General features: G+C 32.2%; 2 protein-coding genes across 4 annotated transcripts; both read right to left on the reverse strand.

The window, feature by feature from the left end:
• Positions 1-3325: 3325 nt before the first annotated feature.
• LOC127250707 (uncharacterized) lies at positions 3326-8025 on the reverse strand. 2 transcript variants are annotated; one of them, XR_007838764.1, is made up of 4 exons: positions 7669-8025; positions 5788-6024; positions 5147-5237; positions 3326-4113 (listed from the first exon to the last, which is right to left on the reverse strand). XR_007838764.1 is itself a non-coding variant. In XM_051274117.1 (3 exons), the coding sequence occupies exons 1-3, from the start codon at positions 7947-7949 to the stop codon at positions 5204-5206; spliced, it is 552 nt and encodes a 183-aa protein (XP_051130074.1). In that variant the 5' UTR covers positions 7950-8025; the 3' UTR covers positions 4979-5203. The 2 variants fall into 2 exon arrangements, 1 of the variants encoding a protein (XP_051130074.1); XM_051274117.1 differs by lacking the exon at positions 3326-4113 and having other exon boundaries at positions 4979-5237.
• A 592-nt stretch (positions 8026-8617) lies between these two features.
• LOC127250729 (F-box protein SKIP8) lies at positions 8618-12247 on the reverse strand. 2 transcript variants are annotated; one of them, XM_051274150.1, is made up of 3 exons: positions 11670-12247; positions 10423-10619; positions 8618-9245 (listed from the first exon to the last, which is right to left on the reverse strand). In XM_051274150.1, exons 1-3 carry the CDS (start codon positions 12117-12119, stop codon positions 8933-8935), a joined length of 960 nt encoding a protein of 319 aa, XP_051130107.1. In that variant the 5' UTR covers positions 12120-12247; the 3' UTR covers positions 8618-8932. The 2 variants fall into 2 exon arrangements, with proteins under 2 accessions (XP_051130107.1, XP_051130108.1); XM_051274151.1 differs by having other exon boundaries at positions 8618-9256.
• Between the last annotated feature and the right edge of the window lie 1193 nt (positions 12248-13440).

Consider the following 13440-nt stretch of genomic DNA (forward strand, 5'->3'; position numbering starts at 1 on the left):
CCCGAACTTTGTTCGTGAACATTCGTTTAAATAATATATTTATTATAAATATTATATATACATATAAAATTATAATTTATAAATAAATAAAATATTAATTTAAACTATATAAATAAAATAATTTAAAATTTTCTTTATAATTTATGTATGAATTTAAAAAAATAAGACAAACGAGCTCGAACGAGTTTAATCGAGCCGAATACGAACACGAGCTCAAACAACAAAAATTCTTAATGAGCCGAGCTCGAACACTACAAACAAGCTCGAAAATTTAACGAACGAACATAAACCTTGTTCGCAAATATTAACGAACACTTAAAATTTAGCTCGGCTCGACTCGGCTCGCCTCGAATCTTTAACAGGACTAGCTAGGTATAGTCACACAGAAATTTCAAAATATGATTCATTCCTTATGTGTGATCACGCCGAATTTCCGTACACGAATCATTCGTTAGTGTGGCCACGTCATGCATTCATTTTAGAATTTTGTTTTTATTTTATTATAAACTTCCGTAGGTTACAACGGCGATATTAGCGTCACCGAGCGCACACACCACTAGTCATCATGTCAGTGTTTTGCTTAATTTCAACGTTCATTGACTTAGAATAAATTCGATTGCGCTAAAATAACCAATACTATATATTATAATTGTGAGCAAACAAGGATGAAAATGCTCAAAAAATTACCTCAATTGTTTACAATTTACATTTATGTCAGTGTTATTCAAATAAACATATTCGAAGTTTGTATGATATCCAAAATTGGAAAAAAAAAAAAAAAAAAATTAGAATGCTGATTAGGCTATCAACATATGTTACAGATTGTCATATTAGTATATATTAATTTTGTATCATATTAATATAAATTTTATAATGTTAATTTATACTTTATCTGCCACCAACTTATTTGGATAACACCCCAAACTATTTTCTTTTCTTTATATATATAATCCTTACAAATACAATTTTATAAAATATAGGCTAAATTGCATAAAATCTACAGTTTGACGAAATTTTCTATATTTTTAAAACTTGGGTCAAACTTTCTCGTAGTTTTATAAATTATGTGTCTAATTTCCTTGGCGGTCATTATTTAACGGTATTTGACCTAAATGCACCAAACTGCGAATAAATTTTATAATCTCAATTTCTAAACCACTAAACTTACAAATTTATTCGTCGTTTGGGGCATTTAGGTCAAATACCGTTAAATAAGGATCGCCGAGAGATTAGACGCAAAGTTTATGAAACAAGAGAGAAATTGACGTTGTTTTAAAAACATTGAAATTTGGGGCAATACGACGAGTAAATTTTGTAGCAATTTAGCCTGAAATCTATCACAAACAAAAGGTAAAGACAAAATAATAAAAAAACTATAAAAATTATACCCATCTAAAAAGTCACGTGAAAGCAATAACTAGCAAATAAATTGGATACAAGTAGAAGTATAATATCTTTCCTACAAAGTTTCTATGCAACCATTCACCAGTCGTTGAAATGTTAAACTTCTTCAAGGGTAAGCTAAGAGCATGACCATAAACATGACATTCAACTTTGATTATTAATTATGATTGACAAATATTATTTTCAATTACTAAGACAATTTCAACATGTCTTGACAAAACATCAACTGGTAATAATGAAACATTAATAGCACGAAAAGAAATTGAGAAATAATTAAATCAGCAAAAGGCAATAGAAAAAGTTAGATAATTCATACTACTAAACCATTATAAGGAATACATTCAATTTATAAACATTTTATATAATAATGTTCTATGACTAGATTCAAAGCTAAATTTTAGCACTATTCATTTTTTAAAAAACACAACATCCAATTTTGTATTTACAATATTATACACAGATACTTTTGGAATTTTGACACCATTCTTCTATAATATACATATTTTTTTTTAAGAGAATATTGTATCAAATATATATTTTATGTATTTTTTACTATTCCTTTTACTTTTTTTTTTTTTTTCTTATTCAAAACTTTGTGGATGTGTTTGGCAATTAGCTGATAGCTGTTAGATGATTCAATTAGCTGGTTTGATTAGCTGATTCGATTAACTATTTGTATTAAAATATTCCGTAAAACAACGGTTTGATATTAGCTGTTTATAAGTTGAGAGGACATTTCTATTTTATTTTTGTTTCTAATATATTCAATTATGTTCTTTGAGTTTAGAATGTTTAAAACTTTTTGTTATTAATTATTGAAAATTGTAAAAATATTATAAAAGTATTTATTTTTATTACAGTTGGATTTAAAAAACAATATATTTTTATTAAAATATATAAATAAATTTTCTATTGAAAATGATGTAAAATATAAAATAATAATTTTTTCGTGTATATATTTATTATGTTAGTTATCGATTAGTTCATTATATTTATAATTTTTAATAAATTTAATTTATTTAATTTATTTTTAGTATAAAATTTATATAATGTAATTTTAATATAAAAATAAATTATTAATATTTATATTTTCTATTTTATGTTGATTTTAATAAATATATATATTTTACAATTAAAATAATTTTTATATAAAATTAATTATTTTAAATTTATAAAAGTAAAACTATAATAGTATAATAAAATATTCTAATATAACTAATAAATAATCAAAATATATTTATTGTGTAAAATACCTAATAAATTTTCAAGGGTATATAAGGAATGAAAAAAAAATTTTACAAAAAAAACTATTTCAAAACGATGGATAAGTTAGCTTTTCAGAAATTAGCTTTTTGGGTAAAAAGCTAATTTACATCTAAATTAGCTTTTTAACTAGTCAAACAGCTTTTAGCTGTTGCTCTTAAAAAAAGCTATTTGCCAAACACCCTTGTTTAGTATCTAAACAGAAGAAACATATGACTTTGTTTACATACCAAACTTTCACTAAATTGACACTATTTATTTTTGAAAAAATAGCATATTAAAATTTTTATCTCATAAAATATCAAATCAAATACTAATATTATACTTTCTCTAAACTTCCAAAATTCCAAAAGCTCTAAAAATTCCGGAGTAAGCGGAATCTCTTCGGTACATTACATTCAAACCAAACCAAAATTTCAAAAATATTTTCCAAACATATTTAAAATAATCCGCTCTCAAGCTAAGAAGTACTTCGACTATCGTCCAAATTTTTTTCATTTTTCTTTTTCTGTTGTCATCCAAACTTATCCCTATTTTCTTTTTAATAAAACAAACTTTTTCTACCTTTTTTTTTACTATAAAAGAATTTTTTTTATATATTAAACTATTTTTCTTAAAATATGTAGTCGGTCAAATGAGCATAATTTTAGATGAAAGGAGAAAATAAGTTGAATAAGTTTTAGTGCTGACAAGTGGCCCTTGTCTACATACTCGAACAAAGTAGAATTTAATTTGGTATTTATATGGCAAAAATTCAGGATGCTTTAACCCAATAACTGTAGCACATGTGAAGAAGCAACAAAGAAACAGGGGCTTATTCTAACATATACAACAACAAATTAAATTTATCTCTATTTACTTTTTAGTGTTATTATTCTAACCAAGAACCAATGCCCACATGCTTTATTGATGGACACTTCCAAAACCCCTTAATTTTTGCTACCCAAATTTCAAGAAAAGGCCCCCTTAAAAAAGGGTGTCATTTTCCTCATCAACATCCGTGACCCTTTGAAAAATTCAATCCAAACATGTTATGCCCATAAATACCGCCTGAAAACAGCATCAATTTAAAATTTTCTCTTCTAAATCACCACTACAAAGACAACCTCATAATTCTAAGTTCTCACACAAATTATTATTATTATTATTACCAAATCTTTACTAATTATCAGCTAAATGGGAAACTGCTCATTTAGATCCCCAGTCACAAATTCAGCGCAAGTAAATGAAGAGCAGAGACGACAGCAACAACAAGAAGATGCAATAAGAGTGTCAGCAATCTCACCTGTGAAATGCCGTAGCGGCGTGTGGAAGGTGAAGCTGGTGATTGATCCGAAGGAATTGGGGCAGATTCTGTCCGAGGAAATGAACACAGAGGCCCTCATTGAGCAGATGAGGATTGCGGCCAATTCGACTCCTAAGAGAGGGAGAGCTCATTGGAGTGGCCTGAATGGATCACAATTTCTCACAAATGTATGCATAAGTGTTTAGTTATTTGAGCAGTTAAGTATGTAAGTGTGCATGTATGAATGCAATGATATCATAGAAGTAACCTGGTATGGAACTTGTTGGAAAATGGGGCGTCTTGTTGCTTAGCATCGTTACATTTCGGAAAATTTCAGTGTTGCTACTTATTAAAGTAATGAAATAAGCTTATAAAAGACGTGATACAAATGGCATAAACTCAAATAATAACCTAATCTAATAGATGTAACCAAATAATAGAACTCTGATTTAAACTATAAACCAAATATCTAAAATGACGTAGAAACTCAAGTGGTATCGAAGATGACACAGCTGACGTTATCAATGTTCTTAACTGAGTCAAAGTTGGAAACAAGATTTGCTCTCAACGAAGTTAGGGTAAATAACAAGATTCACTTACAACAGACATAGAGTCGGAAACTCGTTCTCAATGGAGTTAAAGTTGAAAGCAAAATTCTCAATGTAAATGAAGTTGGAAGCCCGGGCTCTTAAAAAAAAAAGAAAAAAATAAAATTGATGAAAAATAAAATTTTGGCAGACAAGCAACTGCAAACATACTTGGAAGATTTCAAAATTGGAAGATCTCTGTGTACATTATAGATTATGATAACATGGTTGCATATTATTAGTAATAAAATCAGGTGCCTACAAACTAGATATACTCAAATAATAACAATCTGAATCTAATCTAATAGATATAACCAAATAATAGAAACTTAATGTAAATCATAAACCACATATCTAAAATGTATACTGAATCACAGGCTGGACATAATTCTACACTTGCTTAAGGAAGTTAGTCCACTCAAGGAGATAATTGATAAGGTGAAAAGACAACAACGATATTAATTAGATCAAATTGACTTGTTTAAATTAGTTTTAAGATGAGTTATTCCCAGAAGACACAGAAAATAGCAATAAACTATACATTGGTTGAGTACAAATAAACTCATGTTTATATATCAAAGTCACAGTACAAATAAAGTATACTAACCAAAGTATCCTCCAATATTTTCTTTAAATGTTGGCTGCAGATAAATGACATCACTGGTTATCTCTTGACCTTGGGCTCGACTTTTTTCTTCCTGGAGATTTCACAATATTAAGAGAAGGGAGCTCGGTAAGCCTTAAGGTTTGAACTTTTGTGTGAATCATAATTCAAACTAATAAAACCACATTTGACCTAACAAATGGTAAGAGCAGAGCAAGAAACAAAATATCATAAACCGTGATTTTCCATGATTAAATCTCCAATTCATGGCAAGGATTAGGCACAGGATAAGTATTTGCTAAACAAAAAATGTCAACTCGTAGCATAAAACAGGATGCCTAAGCAATTCACATGAAAAAAAAAGAATTCACTCTTTTAACAGCCTAGTAAACACATAATATATGATCTGCCTGTTCTCTGGTATCAAAAGGCTAAAGAAGTTTCTACAACTATTTCAGCCATATGCAGAAATCAAAGCTAATAATCAAGACATTTCTAACTCTTAAACAGATTCTTATGGGTTTATTGGGTCATGCTTTAGAAATCTTATGAATAAATCTTCAAAAGGATGAAACCTATTGATTGGTGTCTGCTGCGGCACCAAAGTCGAAGGCAAAAGAGTTTAAGAAGATATCAAGCACTACCTTGATTTATCCTCCTCAGTTCTTTCAGAAGCCTTTCTACCTCTTCCAGAGACAACTTCATCCATACTCTGTCCGCTTCTTCTGTACCTGCCGCCAGATGCCAAATATGCAGGACAAGGTCGGTAAGCTTTTATTGGCCACCAGCCAAAGCCCGGGACCGTGGCAATTCCACCTTGAATCCTTCCTTCACCATTACAACCATTTTCGATTTCGTCTCGGCCGCATGCCTTACAACCCCTACAGGATTTGAACAAGGAGAAGAAGATAATTGTTGTCTAACTAGGGCAAAAACAATCAACTGTGAATAGCTAATTTACACATCCAAGTTGGAGTTTCTTTAAGTCAGAGACACTGGATTAAAATTTTCTTCAGCAAGGGAGAATTATTTCTTAGAAAGAAGGAAAGAGATTTATCTATCAAGTATCAAGATATGCCTTCATATGATTTAACTACTTATCTATTGCTACTTCAAAGATATGAATCTGACCCCATTGAGGTAGTACTTAATACCTACTTAAAACACTATGGCACCATTCAAAGTAGTAATGTATGTGTTTTCTCATCGTGTAAATAAAATATAAGAAATTCTCAAGATATCAACTATAACGGAGTTGATTCGATGTTTCAAAATAGATATGATTCATTTGCCAACAACACAAATGCATCTTTGGGAAGTAGACACTAAATTTAGAGTGTTGCAAGCAGTGGAAATAGAGTGAATATTCGCAGGAAATAGAAGCATGTAATAAAGCAGTAAGAAAGCATGACACCACTGTAATGAGAATATAGCATACACAAAGATTTACAAGAAGAACCTAAGGTTATGCAAAACATTGTTAACCGAATCTACGAACAAATAATTTGCAGCAATGTGTTCTCACTACATTCTATAGATAAAAGAAATACAATGTTGCAAATGTTAGGAAAGGAACACAGGAAGACAAGCGTCAGGTTCCGGAAAAATGCCAAATCATGCAAAGCCGCACTCCATACTGATAGGGATGAGATAACAAGCTAACTCAAGACCTTGCAGGCATTGGGTGTTGTTATCTCATCCCTATCAGTGTTTGCCAAAGGTTTTTTAGATTGTTAATGATATTCGTGGATTTGAGATAGTACCTCCTTTGGGTCTATCATCTTTCAAACATTTTTCGACTATGTCACCTCATACTTCACATAATAGCTCCTAGAGATATCGGACTAGGCAAACGACCAATTTTGTACAGATTCAAACACCGTTTTGTGTGGGAAGGATGATGAATTGAAGGATATATTGTTCTAAATCTATGAGTGCAATACCAATCTAAATAAAAAGGGACATCCCCTGCTGCCAGTAGACACCCAGTATGGCTTTGCACAGCCATTGTCATCCCATGTTCCTTTTCTTAGTTTCTAACAATTTAAAAAACCTTTTCAGGAATTTTGGAGCTCTTCAGCACATCGATGTCTTCCACCTACATGCAAAGGACACACCATCTTGATGGAATTATGCTTGGGATCTCACCGATTTACAATTTTGGAGGATTCTCACGGTCTCAACGAATTGCCGTCATCAAAATTCCCTATAGTGACAACTGACAATGTCGCTTGCACTACCACAGTGGAACAATTCCAGCGATACCAATATCAACACAGCTTATTTCTTTGCTCCTATTTGTGTATTTTACGTTACTGTTCGTTGTAGATAACCGTTCGTTTTCTAAACCAAGCTCATTCCTAGCAAATTCATCAAGCATAGAAGGAGGGGAAAACCTAAACTAATGCAGATACGCTTTTTCAACCATAAATTCTCGAGGAATGGAAATCAAGACGGAAGCAGACAAGGAGAATATGCCAATATTAAGAAGCAAAAATAAGAACAAATTAAAGCGGGCAACGTACGCGAGAGAAGTAACAGATCCTCCGGCGGTGGCCAAAGGTATCTCATCATCAGATGAAGTCTCACGCTCTTCTGCATCTTCGTCAACAACAGCAGCACTCTCCGGCGACGAAACAGAGCACGGTACCGCAGCACCAATACAGCGTAGGGCAATCACGGAAGACGAAGTCGAGCATCGGTGAGCATTGCGAACGTGCTTGGAGAATGGCGCAGGCTTCTGCGGCGCGAACGAGAAGACTACGGTGGCGCCACAGCTGCCGGCGGCGGGAACGGTAGCCGCCATATTATGCCTCCACCGGCTCTCTCGCCAAATGCGTGGGAAGATTTTCTCACACGATAAGATTATGTTCACCGCCAGTCCTCACTTACTCCACTCTTTATTTATTTAAATTAAATAAATATCAATAAATAATTCAATATTATTGCTCAGTTTATACATAACTATTTGGAGTTTATGTTGTAAGAGTATAATATTTTACTAAAGAAAAATATACTCCTATTCTATTTGATATTTTTAGAAACTGAATGGGTGTTTGTTCAGTGTTTTTTTTTTTAATTGTAAAATATAAAATTGTGTCCGTAATATCATTTTATATTAAATTTTAATTTTTTTATAACAAAATAATATATATTATAAATGATTAAAAAATGGACTGGGCAAACAAATCTTGAATATTCAGTGTCTTCAAATTTGTTGTCTCCTTATTTTGAAATTCACTGCTTAGAGTTTATTCTTTTACTATTTTAGATTCAAACCGATTTATTCTTTGACGGTTTAAACTGATATAATATTATAATTTTTAATATCAAACCCAGGGTAACTTATCTTGTCTAACCTAGTTTTTTATAAAAAAAAAATCTCAAAGGTACACACCACCATGCTAGATTTTTTTTCTTTTTATGACCACCAGACTAATTTTAAATTTTTATGACTTGAAAAGCCGCAGTAACTACCCAAAAATACGCACTAAGTAAAAGCCCGATCACTGGACTAATTTTAGTCGTACATGCGGTGTTGTAACTTAAGTTATACTAAAATTCAACACAATAACCACCGCTGTATAAAAGAAAACAATTAGAGCGAACAAAATGAATGCCGAGAACCTCAGCGGCATGCGAGAGGGAAAGAGGGGGAGAGAAACCATCTTCGGCGGCATGCGAGAGGGAAAGAGGGGGAGAGAAACCATCTTCGATGACTTTTTTCAAGAGTCGAAATTTTCATCTAACTAAGGAGGAGGAACTGTACCACTTGTCAATTTAAAACAATTACTTACTAATCGACTCACTCGCTGTAAAATGAATATCTGCAATATGTAGTTGCGGCTGCCGGGGGGTTGTTGAGTTAGAATTTACTCGACCCCTCCGTGAATGATGACGACCGAGCTGTGGTGGTGCACCATGCGCCACCGGCCGTTGAGCCGTTCGTACACATTCGTCACGTTGAATGGCCTGTTGTCCACGTCGATGTAGGCTTTCATCGTCACCCACGCCATGTCCGTCAGCACGCGCGTCCTCACATCTCGTATCTGGAAGTCCGCCACGTTCTCCCAGCTGAATGCCAATTGCCAACTCTCCATAACTGCATTGTAACTAGAATACACAGACTTCAGGAATGCAAACCACGCAAGAATCGAGGGTTTCTTCACCCAATCAAATAAAAAAATTCGACATAATTTTCAATCAATTTATATATACCAATCTCTCAGTAAACAATTCAACACAAAATATTAATTTATAATTACTGACTTGTTTCTTTGTACATAGCATAAAAAAAGGATATCTGAAACTAAACAAACACACCCCAAGTTTCGACAAAAGCAAGGATTTGAGGGCATAATTTTGCTATTGTAAAGAAAGCATACGCATTCAGATGGTACAGCTTAAAAAAATTAAATTTCCATCGATGCTACTCTTGACAATACACCAAAAATTTCAGAATAAATCTTATGGAGCATACAGCACTAGTGTTTGTATGCTACTTCCTTCATCCGCAAAAATTATGTGGCTTTTCTTGGGCGTAGAAACTAAAATTGTAATAGATAAAAAATAAAGTGGAGAATTATGAGAAATTTATTGAAGAGTTATAAAACATAACAGGGTAAGTAGAAAAAGTAAAAACAAAATAGTTATTATTTCTTAAGGTAATGAAATTTTGAGTGAATACTTTTATTTATTATGAATAGATCATGTATAAGTTTAGTAGACATAAAAATAAAAATAAATAAATATATAGAAAAACTGTCATAATTTTGCCGAATGAAAAGAGAAATTCAATATGTGGGCTATGTGCATCTCATTTCCACTTATAGCCAACCCCAGAAAAGTTAAACTGTGTGCTCACCGGTAACTTTTGTAACTTTCGACACTATTCAAAACTAAAGTTTCATAACTTCTATTTTACCGGAGCCCTAACAATTCTAGCAGAAATGATATACAGGCAAATAAATAAAAACTACAGAGCCATTAAATCTAACTATTTATAATACCCACTTATGTATCGTTACGATGATTCAAGATGGAGCCTCAGCATCTATAGTCAGGGTCTTTACATCTTTACAACTTTTTGATGTAAAATGTTTAAGCCGTAGCTGAGAATCAGCAAATAACCACAAACAAAGGAATGCAAAATTAAAGAGACTACGTGCACATAATTTCGAAGGATCAAATCGGAACAGATAACAATAACAAGTTGATAGAGAAATAGTTCATAATTCTCATATATAAAAAATTTAGTGCAAGAGAGAAAAGCCACATACCCACTAAATGATTCACCAGTTGCATGAAAACACTTGACGTAATCTGCATTAAGCCAAAACTGGCCCATAGCTTGAAGCGACCTTTCCTTAACAATTCTAAAGAATTCGGCGTTTGCATTAACTACAGCTCTTGTAGCAGCATAGTAAGCTTTCCATCCATTTGTTGGTATCACGTTATCTTGCTCTAAAGTGAAATCCTTGGGAGCAGAAATAAAACACAATGTGGTGAGCATTACATGACACCTTCAACATGCTTACAACGAATAAAGTACTGAAAGTAATGAAAGAGAAAATCAATAGGCATGTACTCATACACATGTACTATCATAAGGCTCTCTCAGTCTGAGGATATGGAACAACATGCAAAACCATGCATTGAACCACTGACAATAACCGAGTACCTAGTGGTAGAATAGAAATTGTAACACGGAAACTAACATAAAATCCAAAAGTGAACTATTGAACTTAAAATGTAAGGCTTATTTCCAACGTTGAAAAGGTACCAAGCCAACCTGAAATAAACTTTCTAGACTTCATCCTTTGGCGACCTCCGGATTTACAGTCAACAATCAGAGGGACATTTTTTCATTTCGTTATTACATTGGAATTTTATATTCTCAGTGGAAAATTACGGGAGTGTGTTCATTTATCTTGACATTTAAAGAAAGGGGAGAGGAACTATCATCACAGTGGAGAAAAGAAAACCTCCCCAAACTTGTATGCCACGATGAGAAAAATCAATTGAGCCTCATTGCAGACATTTGACAAATGCTTTCGGGAAATAAATATAAAATTTTGCGTGTTGCACCAATCAAGTTCCAGTAGATTTTCTTCCAAGCAGCAAACTATCATTGATCGTCTAATGCAGTGGAAGATATATTGATTAGCATCTAGTATGTCTGAAATTTTGGTTTCATATTATTTTCTCTCACTGCTTTTTTCCCCTCAGAATTTAGTATTACCCCAAGTGTTAGAAACTGCTAACATCGTTAATTTCTTTCCCATCAGTTCAAGAGAATCCAAGTACATTACCAAGTTTAAAAGGGTAAATTCCTTCTAAAATTATGAAAATCTTGATGTTCTGTAGAACAATCTGATTTAAACCACCCAAACGAACCATGTCCAATCCAATCCTAAGATCTCACTTTCAAATTTCAATTTAATCAATGCGAACAAAAAAAACCAATACTGTACCAATCAAACCCACACGGCATCAAAATTACAGAGAATTGTTCAAAGATCCAAACCTTATGATAGAGCGCCTTCCACGCATTGTCATCATTGGCCGCTTTCCGCATGAGCGAATTCGTCATGGACAGACGGCAGAGGCTCGGGTAATCCAAGTAACTGAGGGCATGCGTCGTTATCTCCGGAACCAGTTGCTCCATCATCGACGCTCCGGTCTGCCTCTCGACCACCATATCTCCACCATTCTCGTTAGCGCCAACGCCACTCACAACCGCAGTCATTTCCCCACCGCCGCAACCAATTCCACTCCCCCCGACGGCACAATCACGATCAAAATCACAATCACAGACCCCTGACACTTCCAACTCAACAGCGCTTCGCCGGCGAGATCTCCCTTTCAGAGAAGACAAAACCGTCGGAATTAGGACGCAGAGAAGGGTCGCAACTAGCGCTACCACGAATAACCAATAATCCCCTGTGAATTTAATGCAAGAAACCGCAAACTCCATTCATAAGTCATCAAAACGCAGAAGATATTGTTGCGGCACCAATCTCTGCAATTCATGAAAGGAATCGATGGTTTTTTGGGGATGAATCAAAAACCCTAATTTGGCGAACTTCTCCAAACAGCAGGGACTGATTTTGTAACTGAATTGATAAAAGAGAAAGGGGTCTAATGTAAATATTGTTCCAACTGAGGGCTATTTTCGTCATTTTATCCATATTGACTATTTAAGATTTTTATATAGTATTTTTTAGAATGGTTAAAAAGGAAATAAATATATAAATAAAAAATTGTAATAGTTCCATGATTCTATTTCTATACAATAAATATATATAACATTTTTTCTATTTTTAAAATCTTTTAAAATTTTAAAAATTTCAAAATTAAACAAATATATATATATATATTTATATATATCAAATTAAACAACTTGGAACGGCAAGAGTAATATTTTAGAAGTTTTAGTATACTTATGTTCAAGTAATTTATCCACCTTCCTTAAGATATAAATTTTTAGGTACTGTATAATTAGTAGATGATTAAAAATATATTAGTAGAAATAATAATGATTTAATAAAAATAATTATAGATTAAAATTAGGATGATTAAATAATTTAATTAAAAAAATTATAAATTATGTTGAAAAAAAAGTAGACAATTTAGATGGGACGGAAATAGTATATTTAATTGAATATTTTATATAATTAAAATAGGCATTTGATGGCAAAGTTATTGTTGTTTGAATGATATCAAAAGCTTTCATAAATCAATATACAAACATAGGATTTGATTTTTTTAATGTTTTAATTATTTTTTTTTTTTTAAATGAAGTAGGAAGAATAATATAAAAAATAATATTTTTGATTGAATTATGCATTTGTGTGAGAATATAAGTTTTGTTCTCCCAATAAAATTTTCAATTGCGATTCTAAAAAACTAATACTCTATTTGTTCCATAACAAACTATCCATTTTTTATTTTAGTCCGTCAAATAATAAAGTATTCATTTTTTTTAACAATGATCTACCTAACATTACAAATACCCTTACAACTTACAATATATTACACAAATTACCTTTATATCACACAATACTAATAAGATTATTTTAGTTATTTTTACTACGTTCCAATATAATATTAATATTTCTAAAACTACGTGTAAAAAACAGATGAATATCTAATCATGAGAAAGACGAAATAATAAACAATACAACTTCTTTTTTTATAAAAGTCAAAATAAACTTTAAATACTTATTAAAAAAGTCATATATTCAACCTAAACTAATATATTTTATACTTTTACATAATTCCCCATATTATACACC

The sequence above is a fragment of the Andrographis paniculata genome, unplaced genomic scaffold (genome assembly GCF_009805555.1).
Source record: "Andrographis paniculata isolate CXL003 unplaced genomic scaffold, ASM980555v1 Contig37END, whole genome shotgun sequence".
Taxonomy (NCBI): Eukaryota; Viridiplantae; Streptophyta; class Magnoliopsida; order Lamiales; family Acanthaceae; genus Andrographis; species Andrographis paniculata.

Excerpts from the sequence above, each read along its gene's own strand:
- LOC127250707 (XM_051274117.1), bottom strand. The coding sequence starts at position 7,949 with ATGGCGGCTACCGTTCCCGCCGCCGGCAGCTGTGGCGCCACCGTAGTC. Across the intron at positions 6,025-7,668 it reads GGATCTGTTACTTCTCTCGC|GGGTTGTAAGGCATGCGGCC; the intron begins GTACGTTGCCCG and ends CAAATCCTGTAG. Across the intron at positions 5,238-5,787 it reads ACTGAGGAGGATAAATCAAG|GAAGAAAAAAGTCGAGCCCA; the intron begins GTAGTGCTTGAT and ends TGAAATCTCCAG.
- LOC127250729 (XM_051274150.1), bottom strand. The coding sequence starts at position 12,119 with ATGGAGTTTGCGGTTTCTTGCATTAAATTCACAGGGGATTATTGGTTA. Across the intron at positions 10,620-11,669 it reads GGAAGGCGCTCTATCATAAG|GATTTCACTTTAGAGCAAGA; the intron begins GTTTGGATCTTT and ends TCTGCTCCCAAG. Across the intron at positions 9,246-10,422 it reads ACTGGTGAATCATTTAGTGG|TTATGGAGAGTTGGCAATTG; the intron begins GTATGTGGCTTT and ends GTTACAATGCAG.